Here is a 13,742-nt window from a genome sequence, read left to right as displayed (position 1 = left end):
ACAAGCACTGGTCAGATTTTATCTTGGTAACCACGTTTTTGTTCGACAAAGTCGAATATCGAGCTTTGCTCCCATTCAACGTGGGAGGCATGGTGGCGTCACTAGCAACGCTCAAATTTTTCCTAACGATCTTCCCCTTAAGGCTACGTGTGTCGGGGAGAGCACGAGAGTGGCAATAAACAAGGTGACGAATGGGGAAATTAGTGCTTTCTTGTTTGTTGGCATCGCCTCGGTTGGATGAGTGTTTTCCACAAGTATTACTTAGGTGGATTTTGTTTTTTATTTAAATATCAAATCAAATTTCTATTATTGGAGTGGGAGAGTTGACGATGGAAAGATAATTTTCTATTAAATGGAGTGACAAAATTTTAAAAAAAGTTAGAACTAATAATTAAAATTGAATAAACTGAAAATATGAATGACCATCAGTGCTGTTTACCTTAATTTTATTTAAATAAAAAATCCGAGATTTAAAGATTAATTTAAATTTTATTTTTAAAAATAAAAGAGAGGATGGACTCAGTGGAAGACGATGCAGGCCCAAAACAGAAGATAAATTGCTCAGGTACACACGTTTGATTTGCTGTTTTTATTAGGAAGTTGGATGTTGACAAGGGTTTTTGCCGCGCGCGCTCCCTTTCTACTTCCCTAATCCATCTTCATTATTCCCTTTCCAACGCTCCTTTACCTTCTCTTTTTTCTTATTTCAGGATAAACTCTTTCTCATTCTTTTTATTTTCTTGGATTTTCTATTTTGTTGCTCAGAAAAAAATCTGTAAGGGTCTTGATACTTTTGTTCTGGTGCTGGACTGTTTCGTCAGGAAAAAAAACATTTCACTTCAAGCTCGGCCTGTTCGCTTTTTTTTTTTATTTTATTGTTTCTCACTTTTCTCTGGAACCAAACAGTTCAAAGGTTTGTTGCCCTTCAATTCATTGAAAAGTGTTTTTTAAGGTAATTAATGTTCTAATTGACGGGTACTGATAAATTTTGTTACCTACTTGTTTGATGGGTTCGCTTTTGTATGTAATGTAGAGTTACCTACTTGTAGCTAGCCGATTAGTACTATTATCAAGCCTAGTTTATTGCATGGGCATCTTGAGGTCTACCTTTCGGTTTCCTTGTATCCATTAAAGTTAAAACGTAATTTGTATTTATATCAATTGGTATTAGTTATTCAGTGATAAAGGTTAGTTGTTTCTTTTTTATTTGATGGAAAATTGTAGATTTTATCAGTGAGACACGATGGGAAATTCTTCTTCGATGCTTACTCAATATGATATCGAAGAAGTTCAAAATCACTGCCATAAATTATGTAGGTTGTCTATACGCTTGGTTTCTTTGATTTGTTCTTCCATTTTGTTGTTTTATTATACAAATTTTGACGTGTTCTTGATTGTGGGAATGCAGTCTCCCAGCAGGAAATTGTTTCATTGTACCAAAGGTTTTTTCAGTTAGATCGAAATGCGAAGGGATTTATATCAGCTGATGAGTTATTATCAGTTCCGGAGTTTGCAATGAATCCGCTCTCTCAGGTAGTCTTTCGAGTTGATGTTATTGGACTCATTAACTAAATTGGATGTGAATATAAATTTGTGATCTAATGTTAGCGTTTGCAGGCTGTGTTATAGTTTTATGTAAATGATTGGATTTGTTCTGTTGATGTCTTGGCATTTACAGAGGCTGCTTAAGATGGTGGATCGTTTGAACTTTAAGGACTTTGTTGCCTTCTTGTCAGCATTCAGTGCTAAAGCAAGTGTACAGCAGAAAATAAAACGTGAGTTTTCACTGTCTTTTCCCTAGAGTGATTGAATTTGTCGGTTAGGTACAATCTGATTCTGAATCAATGGTCACAAGAAAAAGAATTCAGATGATTACCTTTTGGGTGCCTTTTTATTGCCCCTTGTTCGTTGAAGTTTAAAAATGTTTCAAAATTAGTTTATGTTATTAATTTTTTTCTCTGTTTCAGTTATCTTCAAAGTGTATGATTCTGATGGCAATGGAAAGGTGTCTTTCCATGACATTCTAGAAGTGTTCTGTGATTTGTCCGGTTCGTTTATTTCTGATAACCAAAGAGAGGTAAAACCAATTATTTCTTCCTTCTATGGTTTTCCTTTTATTGTTATATCATCTGATTGAAAAGAAAATAAAAGAGCAAGTTAATGCTGATAATTACTTGTATTCTGACCATAATTTACTTTTCGATGGGTTAAATATGCATAAATTCACTTATTTGATTTGCTGATTGTATCCATTGTGGGATATCCAGTGCACTCGTGCTGTTAGCATATTGAAAAACAATGAAAACATCTAATGTAATGAATAAATTTAGTTCACATATCCAATTAACAATATCTGTTTTTGATGCTAAAGAAAAATGAAAAACCTGTTACAAAATTAGCAATAAAAGGGGAAATGGAGAATCATTGAGGAAAAAATGCAAAACAGTCTTATTTGTAATTAATATGTTTACATTTTTTCTTTGTATCCGGATTCAGATAACTTCGGAGGCGAGAATGAAATGTATTGTTACAATCTTTTTTGTCTCAAATTGACAGTTTGACTATCCACCAATACATGGAAAAAGAACTAAAGAAAACTGATCTTGTAGGTTCTCTTAAATTTTTTATTTTCTTTCTGAAGCAGATGATTTTCATTTACAATGAATCATTAGAAAAGTGTTTGCATGATTGGCTTGACTTTCCGGCTCATTCACTCCATTTTGGATATGAAGGGATTCGAAAGAAGTGTTTTAGTTGTTCATTTTCTTTTCATCTGATTAATATATGCAATGAGCACCTTCATTATTAGTTCAACTGAGATGACCCTAACTGAAGGTCTGTTTCATGCAAAATTATTTTCGGGAAATGTTTCTTCATTTTCTTGTGTTTTGTAGAAAATAGCTTGGTCAATAGAAAATGATTTACTGAGGCTGTTGATGAATTTATACAATTCTACTTTAGTTTATGTTCCTCATTAAATCTATCATGGTAGTTAGTAAACTCCTATTTGATCAAAGCTGTTTCAAGTAGGGTGTTTGGTGCATAAAAGCATGCATCGGACTAAAGTGCCTACTAATTATGACTAGTAGTGGTTTAGTGATTGCATCATATGATGATGATGATTGACTGGTGCCATTGACTACTGCATTCTTAAGATTTTCTTTAAATTACAGAATAAGATTTTCAAAGTTAAGCATCATTCTGTATTTTATATAAGTAAATATCTCCATTTCCTTTTGGTTGTAACATTACTTTGAACAAGATAGACTATTTTATGGTTTCTCTGTTATGGATAGAAACATGTGAGATTGATCATATGTGAGCAGCGTGCGTTAACATCTTACTTTTTTGTTCTTTCTTTTTGCAGCAAGTCTTGACCCAACTTTTGAAGGAAGCAGGTTACTCAAAGGACTCTTACCTAACATTGGATGACTTCATTAAGGTGCTTTACATTTTGTTTATATTACTATTATATTTTTCATTCTCCTGTTTTCTGCATAAGAGTTTAATTTATTAGGCTGGTAAAAGGAAATTAATGACGGGGAGAGATCAGTATGATTAAAATCTGAGGATATAGTTAGAGATCATATAGTCAATTTCATGGACTCTCACATTCAAGTCAGAGTAACATAAACAATTATAGTTAACAAATATCAGTAGGATTATATCGTTTAGTTGTCCAACTCCATGTTAACATATTCCCTAAAGTATCATGTTTAACACCTTTGTCTGATATATATGTGGACATTGATATGGGGTGTGATTCTCCAAATATATAGGAAAGCTTATGAAAAGTTACCCGTATCCAATGCATGCATTAACTCACCCTTGCTCCAGCAAACATGGGTCTTACATACCATTTACCAATCTTAGGTTGGCATTCCTTGCCTACATAAAATTTAAATCGCCATGCTCTTGACTGATTCTGGCTGTAATATGAATTTTGGACCTTTTATACTTGATGAAAGACCTTGGAGGCTTGGACGAACAACTACTATGCTATATCTCACTGGCTTTATACCTTATTTTAAAGTTCCATATTCTGTTGGGTAAAAAAGGAAGTGAACAACTGTATTTGTTGCTTGCATTTTCTGTGCTTTCTGCAACTAGGAATTTGGTAATTTGCTTCTATAAGACCGCGATTGAATAAACTACTCGACATAGCAGTGTATTAGGAACCCAACAATTTGGCTCCTCTAATAAGAGCACAGATTAGTTCAAAAGTATTTGCATATTCTGCAATCAAGTAAATATGCAGAAGTTACAAGGCGACTGAGAAACATTTATAAAACTGCTGAAAGGATCTGAAGTGATGTCCATTTATAAAACCTCTGTTTATTATTGCTTACTTTAAGGTTTGATTTGGGGGGCTATAATTTTGCTTAAATAATGCTCTTTGATAGTTAGCATTGCTTTGTATTTATGGCATAGGTTTTGGGGAGCTCTGGACTGAAAATGGAGGTTGAAGTTCCAGTTGACTAAGGCATACATAATACACATGTACTATTGGCTTTTCAAATTTCCATAAAGAAAACCAACCTTGTATAGAAATAAGCTTCAGGTTTTCCCATTTATCGTCAAAATTCTATTTTTATAATTTTAGGTTTATATGTACCATGAAGTTGTAGTATTTATAGTGGGATGATTGGAGGAACAGTGGTTGCTTGTATTCAATATTTATTGGTTTGTTCATTTAATCATCTTTTTTCTAAATAATGTTCTGTTCCAAAGTACGGATTCAAAATTTTGGATTTAGATGAAGGATAAGAATGAAATACATATACCATGAATAAATAGTTGAGATTTAGCATAATATATAGTTGAAAATATTAAACTATAGATTTATAAAATATGAAGATTATATTGAGCAATAATCATATAAATATTTTATATTTTCGTTTATGCCATCTTCAAGATTTTTTTTAAAAAAAAAAAATAGGATTCATTGTGCAGTTTCAGTGGTAAAAGAGAATATTATTCTGAACCTATAAGCCAAGCATAACTTGTGCTCTGTCACCCGATTTCATCATCGTCATCTCTGCGCTTGTTCTGATCCTTGACCTCCAACTGAAGGTGTTGCTGCTATAGTGCTGGCGGAGGCACTCCCCATCTGTTTTCGGACTAAAGTGGCTCGAAGACGTGAACCCCCACCTGTTTTCGGACTCGAGGGACTCGAAGACATGAACCCCACCGTCAGAGAGTCCCACGGAGAATTCACTTGGCTCTGATGGATGAGCAACAATTTACATGCGGGTGAACATTGGGACTGCAACGGAGGAAAAGACAGTTCTTGAATAAGAATGATTATATCCAAATATGAACGAATACCAGAGCACGTAGGTTACACAATGATGGAGTTGTTACGAAGCAGATCAACCAAAGGCAACACTAAGAAGATTTATTCGCAGATAGTAACAAATAGGTATCATAATAAATAAAAAAAAATTATTATAGATCATTTGAGAGGTTAGATATGTTTGAATGTTTACAAGTAATTTTCTAAAATAATTAAAAAAACTTTTAATTAACTTAAATTATGATCTTTTAATACATATCTATTTAATAGAGTGAATATTTTCGAAAAAGATTGAAGAAATTTTCAATATCGATATTCACTCAGCTTTAAGGTGAATATTATCTTATTTTAAACAATAATCAGACTGTACTCGGTATGTTTTAAGATTATCTTATTTAATGTTTTAATTAGGGATGGCAACGGGCCGGGTTCGGGTCGGGTATTGGTCCCCAGTCTCCGTCCCCGTTTAAAAAACTCGTACCCGTCCCCGCTTAAAAACTGCGGGGATTTAAACGGGGATCCCCATCGGGTAATCGGGGGAAACCGCGGGGAAACGAGTATCCCGTTTAGCATAAATGGTTATTTAAACGGGTATCGGGCCGGGTATCGGGCCAAATTTATATATTTAAATTAAATATATAAATATTATATTTTTTTTAATTTAAATTAAATTTATTAATATTATATATATATATAATAATTAGTTTTAATATTTATTAGGCTGGGTAATCGGTGCAGGGATTACTAAACCCGTCCCCGTCCCCGTTTAACATAAACGATTTTTCCCTGTCCCCGTCCCCGTTTAATTCGGGTTTCGGTTTTTCCCGTCGGGTTCGAATTTTTTTGTCATCCCTAGTTTTAACACAAAATATTGTATAATTATCTTCTAAAATACAGAAATAAATATGCTTACGTATATAAATCACGATGTAATAAGAAAAATGATGCAATCAAATGAAAATGCGTGAATTATTTAGACAAGATAACATATTTGAAAACATTTAAAAGGTTAAAGTTTATCGGTTTTTCAAAGGATATTCATTTAGTTCAAATAATAGAAAAACGAATATTCCAGTTAGTTTAGATACTTTATTATTATTATTTTTTGATTTAATCACTGGTATCTGATCTATTAACCGACTAATCTAAATCGGTTACTGTAGAGACAAGGGTGACCCTCCCAACCTAGTTTGCTCCATTCGCAAATGTCAGGATTCAAACCTCTGATATTACTTAAGGAACATTAAATCAACTAGTTGTTGGTAGATACTTTATTTTAATCACTCTGATAAATAAATATTATCTCAATTTTTACTAAATATCAGATATGTATATACATAAAATATACAAATATAAACTCACGTAATAAAATATATGTCTACTATATAATAAAAAAAATTATACTTGTTATATGATATATTCATGTTTTAAAACGATATACTTATTTATATGCTATAAAAATGAAGAAGGTGAGGAAGAAGAAAAAGTCATTTTTCCAGTTTTGTTCGGAGTGTAAATACTTAGATCGTAAAGCGGTTAATGTTTGGTATAAGTTCATCACAATTACCAGTAAACTTTTAGTTTATATAAATACAATTCTTAGGTATTAGATTTGGCTATTAAAATTACATCAAAAATTGGTGAAAGGGGAGTTCTGGGTAACCATCTAATCACAGTAATTTTTGTAGATTAAATCAAGTCATTATAATTGTCAGTAGATTGTTAATTTGTATAAATACGATTGTTAATTATTAGATTTGATTATCAAAATCACATAAAAAAATTGAGGAATGAGAGTTCTTGGTAACCATCTAATCAGAGTAATTCTTGAGGTAACCTGGCATTTCTAATTTTTCCTAAAATTTCATTTAATTGATATTTTAGATGATTATGTTAAGGTCAATATTTTTTGGTAGGTTTAATTCAAAGAAATAATAATTTTAAAAATGTTTAATAATTAAACTTTAATATATATTATTTAATTTAAAATTTATTTTTAAAAATAAATAAATTTTTTTAAATGAAATACAAAATCAATAAATGAAAATTCTAGAGGAGGAAGGAGTAATACTTTACGGTGGAAGGACCATTGCGGCATTGTGTAATTACGCAACGTGCACATTTGGAAAAAGTCATGTGGGCCCAACAAAAATCAAACTTGAGAAGGTTGCACCACAGTCCTCTCCTCAAAAAAACGCACGTTGATAATTGGGCAAAATTGAAACTTCCCACCCACCAATTCTACTAGTAGATTAGTGGCATCCCTCGTCAATTAATTACACTATCTAAGCTGACCCAAAATTCCTCTCATTTTCCCACTGCTTTATAAATCTTCCATTTTCTTCACTAATTGTAATTGCAGCCAAACCTAACTACTCTATCCCACCAAAACAGCATGCTTTAAACCCTTTCTTACCATTTATGTTAATATTTTCTGTCAAAATCAACCACATTTATCTCCTTTCCTACTTACTTTTACTACCGCAAATTGCAGTAAGCTATCAAGTTGACCACGGCGCCGAAATATGCATCCCTCTCAGAGGGATGGATCCAAGAAGTGAATGGAGACAATCGTTATTTAAAAACTTTTAAGTTCTCACCTATTTTTTTATGTTTATTAATAATATATTTCTAACCTTACAATTTATAAATTTATCCTTCATCTCGGGCTGTCTTGCCTGATCCTTATATAAACCCCTTTCTTGTTCTCTTCTTTTTCACCAATATCACTCAGCTAATCCTAATATCTCTTCCTTTTTCTACTCATTTGGAATCAACGTGAAGATGAGTGGTCTTGCGAGTTGGCCTGAACCGGTAGTTCGAGTTCAGTCTTTGTCCGAGAGTGGCATGCATGCTATTCCAGAGCGGTATGTGAAGCCACCAAGTGATCGGCCATCCTTCACTAATGAAACTGAAAACCACCACCAACATGTTGATATTCCCGTTATTGATCTTACTAATCTCTTCGGCAAACACCCCGCTCTCCATGAAGAGACCGTCCGACTCATCTCCGTCGCCTGCGAGGAGTGGGGGTTTTTCCAGGCGGTGAACCACGGTGTTAGCCACGAGCTAATGGAGCGTATGCGCGAGGCGTGGCGTCACTTCTTTAACATGCCGCTTGAATTCAAACAAGAGTACGCCAACACCCCGACCACCTACGAAGGCTACGGCAGCCGGTTGGGAGTCCAGAAAGGAGCCATCCTTGATTGGAGCGATTACTTCTTTCTTCATTACTTGCCGGTTTCTTTGAGGAATAAAAGCAAGTGGCCCTCACAACCTTCGTCTTGCAGGTGAATTACCAATCCTTAACAGGTGCAATCAAACACGTTAAGCGAAAAACGAAAAGAATAACAAACGAATCCAGCATTGATCAATAACATATATATGATCAGACCACATAATTGCATGGCTTCTTCAATATTATATTAATATGTTTTTTAAGCTTTAAAATTTGCTTATTTTACCGAGGTTAAGGACAAAGTTAGTGTTGGTCGTTTTCAATATGACCCTATAATTAGTCTAACGCTGTATACCAAATTTTGATGGGAAACGAATATTCTTTTACGTAATAAGTGATGTGCATGGATCGGTTTGAATAGGGATTTAGTCCACCCCAACTCCACATGAATATAATTATTTTTCTACACATTATTTGATTCGACTCGAGTTCAGGAAAGCTTCACTCAATCTAAAATCCAATTCGAATTTTGGGTAAAATTCACACTTGACCTGACACAAACATATATAGGGATAAGATTCACTTAAATAATATAAAATTTTATAGTTTTACAGAAATTTATGACAGTGAAAAAAAAATAATTGAGATTAACTCTTTATTTTCTATAGGGTCAAGTCAAAACTAGTCGATATCGGATCAAATTTGCATCCCTATAATAATAATTATTATTGTATGTTGTCTCATAATTCGTAAATCGTTATGCAGGGAACTGCTTTCAGAATACGGTGCTGAAGTTGTAAAACTCGGTGGAAGGCTGCTTAAGGCGATGTCCACAAATCTAGGACTAAAAGAAGACTATCTGCAAAATGCATTTGGTGGAGAGGACATCGGTGCTTGCTTAAGGGTCAATTTCTATCCCAAGTGTCCTCAACCTGACCTTACACTAGGCCTTTCTTCCCACTCAGACCCTGGTGGAATGACCTTTCTCCTCCCCGACCACGACGTCGCCGGTCTCCAAGTTCGTAAGAACGGCAGGTGGATTACCGTGAAGCCCGTTCCCAATGCGTTCATCGTCAACGTCGGGGATCAAATTCAGGTACTGAGCAATGCCATTTATAAAAGTGTCGAGCATCGTGTGATCGTGAATTCAGTGAAAGATCGTGTTTCACTTGCGTTCTTTTACAACCCCAAGAGTGATTTACTCATTGAACCAGCAAACGAGCTTGTGAGTGAGGAGCGGCCAGCACTGTACAGCCCCATGACGTTTGACGAGTATAGGCTTTATATTAGAACCAAGGGTCCTTGTGGAAAGGCACAAGTTGAATCTTTGGGATCTTCTTGAGATCTATATATATATATATATAATAAAACAATGTTTGTGGCAGTAGCCTCTCTTTACGTATTACATTACTGTATGCATGGATTACAGGAACTGATTTAGTATTGCTGGTGGCATAGCTTTGGAAGTCCGTCAAAACTGTTTTTTACAGCAAAAGCAATGTTATGTAAAATAATTCGAGTTATCCTGTCAATGGATGGAGTAATTTTATTATTTTCATAAATTTAAACTTTTATTGTTTTAAATATATTTTATTGTTTCAACACGTTACGAAGATACAAAACAATTAAGATGTGTTTGGATCATATAATATATGAAAGAATATCATTATGAGATGTAAGGTCACATAATAAGATTATAAACAATATTAGTATATTACTTTGTTTGATAACTTGGTAAAAAAGTAAAAATATGAATGAATACTTATTTTCTTAATAGTTATGCTAAAGTAACCCTAGAACGAGACTCAGAAAAGCCAAATGATTAGTTTTGAACGTCTAAATTATTTAGGGTAAACTATGCATTTAGTACCTAAACTATCAGTTTTTATTTGTTTTAGTACATAAACTTTCAATTTTTTCAAAACTATACCTAAAATTTAGTTTTTGTTTCATTTTAATACCTTGCCGTTAAGTTTTGAAAAAAAGAAAAGTCTAGGTACCAAAACATGTTTAGTACCTAAATCATGCTTAAGTTTAGGGAAAAAATTGAAAATTTAGGTACTAAAATGGATCAAAACTGATATTTATGTATTAAATGCATTAAATTTTTAATGATGGGGTATTAAAATGAAATAAAAAGTAAATTTTATGTATAATTTTGAAAAAATTGAAAGTTTAGGTACTAAAATAGACCAAAACTGATAGTTCATGTTCTAAATATATAATTTACCTAGTTATTTATATAAAGGGTTGAAAATTGACTCATCATTTTCAGGAAATATATGTAAGAGTAATAGGTTAAATGAGAGTAATATTGTACTTGAAGAAAATATATTGGGTGAATAAGGACTGATCGGAGTTTATTTAAGGATTTTAGGTATTTTTTACAGTGAATTCAAAGTCATCGTGTAGTGATGACAATTTATCCCAAAGTCGTCGTTCTTTCTAGAAGACTTTGGAGCAATTTTCTTTCAAAATTTGGGTTAAAATGAAAGAATTGAGAACTTTGCGGCCAAAATGAGAAAAAGGAAAAATGGGGCTGCAATATTAAAGGAATTTCAGATACTGTGAATCTTAAGGGTTTCAAAATGATTGAAGACAATATTGAGGCATATGTATCATCATCATTATCTCATACACACTTTTTCTTTTTAAATAAAATTCATTACAGATTTTTATATTTAACTTTCTTTCATTCATTCATTTTGGATTTGTTTCCTTTATCCATTTCGTCTCATTTTTTTTATCGTAGAAAGTACTACAAATCCCTAAATAAACAAAAATCAACACTATTTACCAATTTTTTTTCATATGCAATTTTGCTATCATTTAACGGACTAAATAAGAAAAAATGAATCTAGAACGAGGGACCGAAAAAGAAAAAAAGTTCCCCACTAATTGATGGACGTTGAATTTTGGTGAAAGAATATTTCACGTTTTCCCTCACGGCTTGTTAAAATTATTTACTTTCATCACATGACCAATATATATAACTTTAGCCAGAAAAAAAAAGGAGCCGACATGTCAGTTTGAGAAGCTATATAGTAATGGCTATGTTTACGAGGCACTATCGTGTACTGCACAATAGCACAGCTGGGATGTCATTTCACAAACTAATACTATATATAATATAACCCATGTTCTATTCCCTTGATATTTCACATTCTATCTTAACGCGGGTGGAGTTTCCTCCACACATTCAAACATATTTTACATTTTAATTAGTAATATCATCTCCTATTATCTTTTAAAAAAATCCATTTCGTGGTCTCAGACTCTCAACAATAAAAAAAAACTGTTATTCTCCCTAAGAATTTTAAATTCTAACGGTTATACCCTCAAAGTATGTATGTTATTAATTAATTAAGAATATTATGAACAGATATCACATTGTAATAACTTATATTATTAATGCATACATATATGATTTAATATTTTTATGTAATTGATATGAAATTTAAATCCATCATTTGTTACGGTAAATTATTGTGAATAAAATATAATACTAGATTTATGAAAATATACTTGAATCTATTGATGATGATCGTCTAGAAAGTGATGGTGACCTTCAAAGAAGATATGTTCACGTTTACCATAAAAACTCTCTTATGAAGATAAGTATAATACAAATTAACTTATTTTTTGGGGACTATTATTTATTTAAGCCGAATGTTAAATTAAATTACAAGAATTTATAATTCTTACTTTCATCAAATTATAAATACAACTTATGGTATTTACATTTTTATTTCTATAACACATTAATATCGATGACACACATAATTAATCACTTAAATCTGTTTCATATACACTAAATATATCAATTAATACTATATTAAAAGTAATATTTACCAATATAAAAAAAAATGACCTACACTGTTAGAGCAGGTGCGAGTTTTCCTCTGCATAATTTTCCCGGCGATTACATTGCAATTTAACAATAATTCCAAAAGATAATCTTCACATTATATAAAAATAAATAAATTAACACATTTGCATAATTTTCCACGTGATTATATATATTGATGATGACATTTCCATAATGCAACTGTTTCAAACCCTTTATACTCTGGCTTTTTTTGACCTGTCTCCATTTCCGTGTCACTATTCTAGCACGTTTTTTTTAAAGCCTTTTGGATTACTTTATGCTCAATTTATTAAAGGTTATTTAGAAGTAAATCATGGATAAAAAGGATTATGATTATTTCGTAATTTATTAAAGCTTATTTAGAAAATTTTCATACAATATTTTTAATTTTAATCTATTATTAATATAATGTTATAAAAGTAGAAGAATTAAATTGCTATAAATTAAAATAAAGTGGTTGAATAGAAGGACCAGAATCGTTTTCAGTATTATTGGGAAAAAGGTATGGTTGCAAGTTCATCATCAAATCTCTCGCTCATCACTGGTAGTCCCACTGCCCAATCTCATTGATAGATATTTTTTATGTATTAAGAAATGACCGACGGTAACACCATTTCTGAATTTACTTTTAACTTATATTGAATTAATATTTGTAGTAGTCTTTTTAACTTTGAATCTGTTAAGTGGTTGTAGTGATAAAAAGATAATGTTATATTATATGAATGTTATGAGTTTAAGCAACTAAGTTTGTAGGATATAATTGTTTTGTCATTTGGTTAAAAAAATTCTGAACAGATACTACTTTTAATTACCACGGACTATTAAAAAGGGTAAACTACATGTTTAGTACCTAACCTATTACTTTTGTTCCTTTTTGGTTCCCAAACTTTATTTTTTTCAAAATTATACCTAACATTTAATTTAGGGTTTAATTTGGTACCCTGCCATTAAAAGTTTAATAGAATTATCGGCGTGGTATTTTTAAATTTTTTCAATGATGACATAACATTATCTTATGGTGATACGTTAACATCACCGTTAAGCTTTTAGCGGCGGATACCAAAATGAAAATATGGTTTTTTGAAAAAAAATAGTGTAGATACCAAAACTGAAAAAAAGTAATAATTTAGATACTAAACTTGTAGTTTATCCAAAAAACTTTGAACAATAAACCTTCCAGGCGGTCACGCCCATGAGTTCCACATTGCTACTTCGCCTCAAACTTTTTGACTATCTGCATGCATTGGACCAGACCCCTTAAATAACTTATCGTTCAAAGCCCACAGCAAAACCCAAAGTCAAATTACGGTTTTCCTCTCTCTACTTTACTCGAGCAATATTCTTTACATTTTAATTTGGTGTAATTTAATATTCCTTTTATTGTTAGGGCACGAACCAAC

The 13,742-nt window shown here is 32.3% G+C and overlaps 2 protein-coding genes across 3 annotated transcripts; both read left to right on the top strand.

Annotated features, from left to right (window-relative positions):
• Window positions 1-651: 651 nt before the first annotated feature.
• LOC120188189 (calcineurin subunit B-like) lies at window positions 652-4,574 on the top strand. Of its 2 annotated transcripts, none has more exons than XM_039191700.1 (7): window positions 652-913; window positions 1,225-1,313; window positions 1,409-1,533; window positions 1,679-1,775; window positions 1,968-2,077; window positions 3,368-3,442; window positions 4,432-4,574. In XM_039191700.1, exons 2-7 carry the CDS (start codon window positions 1,244-1,246, stop codon window positions 4,480-4,482), a joined length of 528 nt encoding a protein of 175 aa, XP_039047631.1. In that variant the 5' UTR covers window positions 652-913; window positions 1,225-1,243; the 3' UTR covers window positions 4,483-4,574. The 2 variants fall into 2 exon arrangements, with proteins under 2 accessions (XP_039047631.1, XP_039047637.1); XM_039191706.1 differs by having other exon boundaries at window positions 652-952.
• Window positions 4,575-8,023: 3,449 nt separating this feature from the next.
• Window positions 8,024-9,937, top strand: LOC120188180 (probable 2-oxoglutarate-dependent dioxygenase At3g111800). The gene is made up of 2 exons (XM_039191693.1): window positions 8,024-8,586; window positions 9,240-9,937. Exons 1-2 carry the CDS (start codon window positions 8,081-8,083, stop codon window positions 9,814-9,816), a joined length of 1,083 nt encoding a protein of 360 aa, XP_039047624.1. The 5' UTR covers window positions 8,024-8,080; the 3' UTR covers window positions 9,817-9,937.
• The last annotated feature ends 3,805 nt before the right edge of the window (window positions 9,938-13,742 follow it).

Source organism: Hibiscus syriacus, unplaced genomic scaffold, assembly GCF_006381635.1.
Source record: "Hibiscus syriacus cultivar Baekdansim isolate YM2019G1 unplaced genomic scaffold, ASM638163v2 tig00004046_pilon, whole genome shotgun sequence".
NCBI lineage: Eukaryota > Viridiplantae > Streptophyta > Magnoliopsida > Malvales > Malvaceae > Hibiscus > Hibiscus syriacus.
This window is presented reverse-complemented; position numbering and strand designations above follow the sequence as displayed.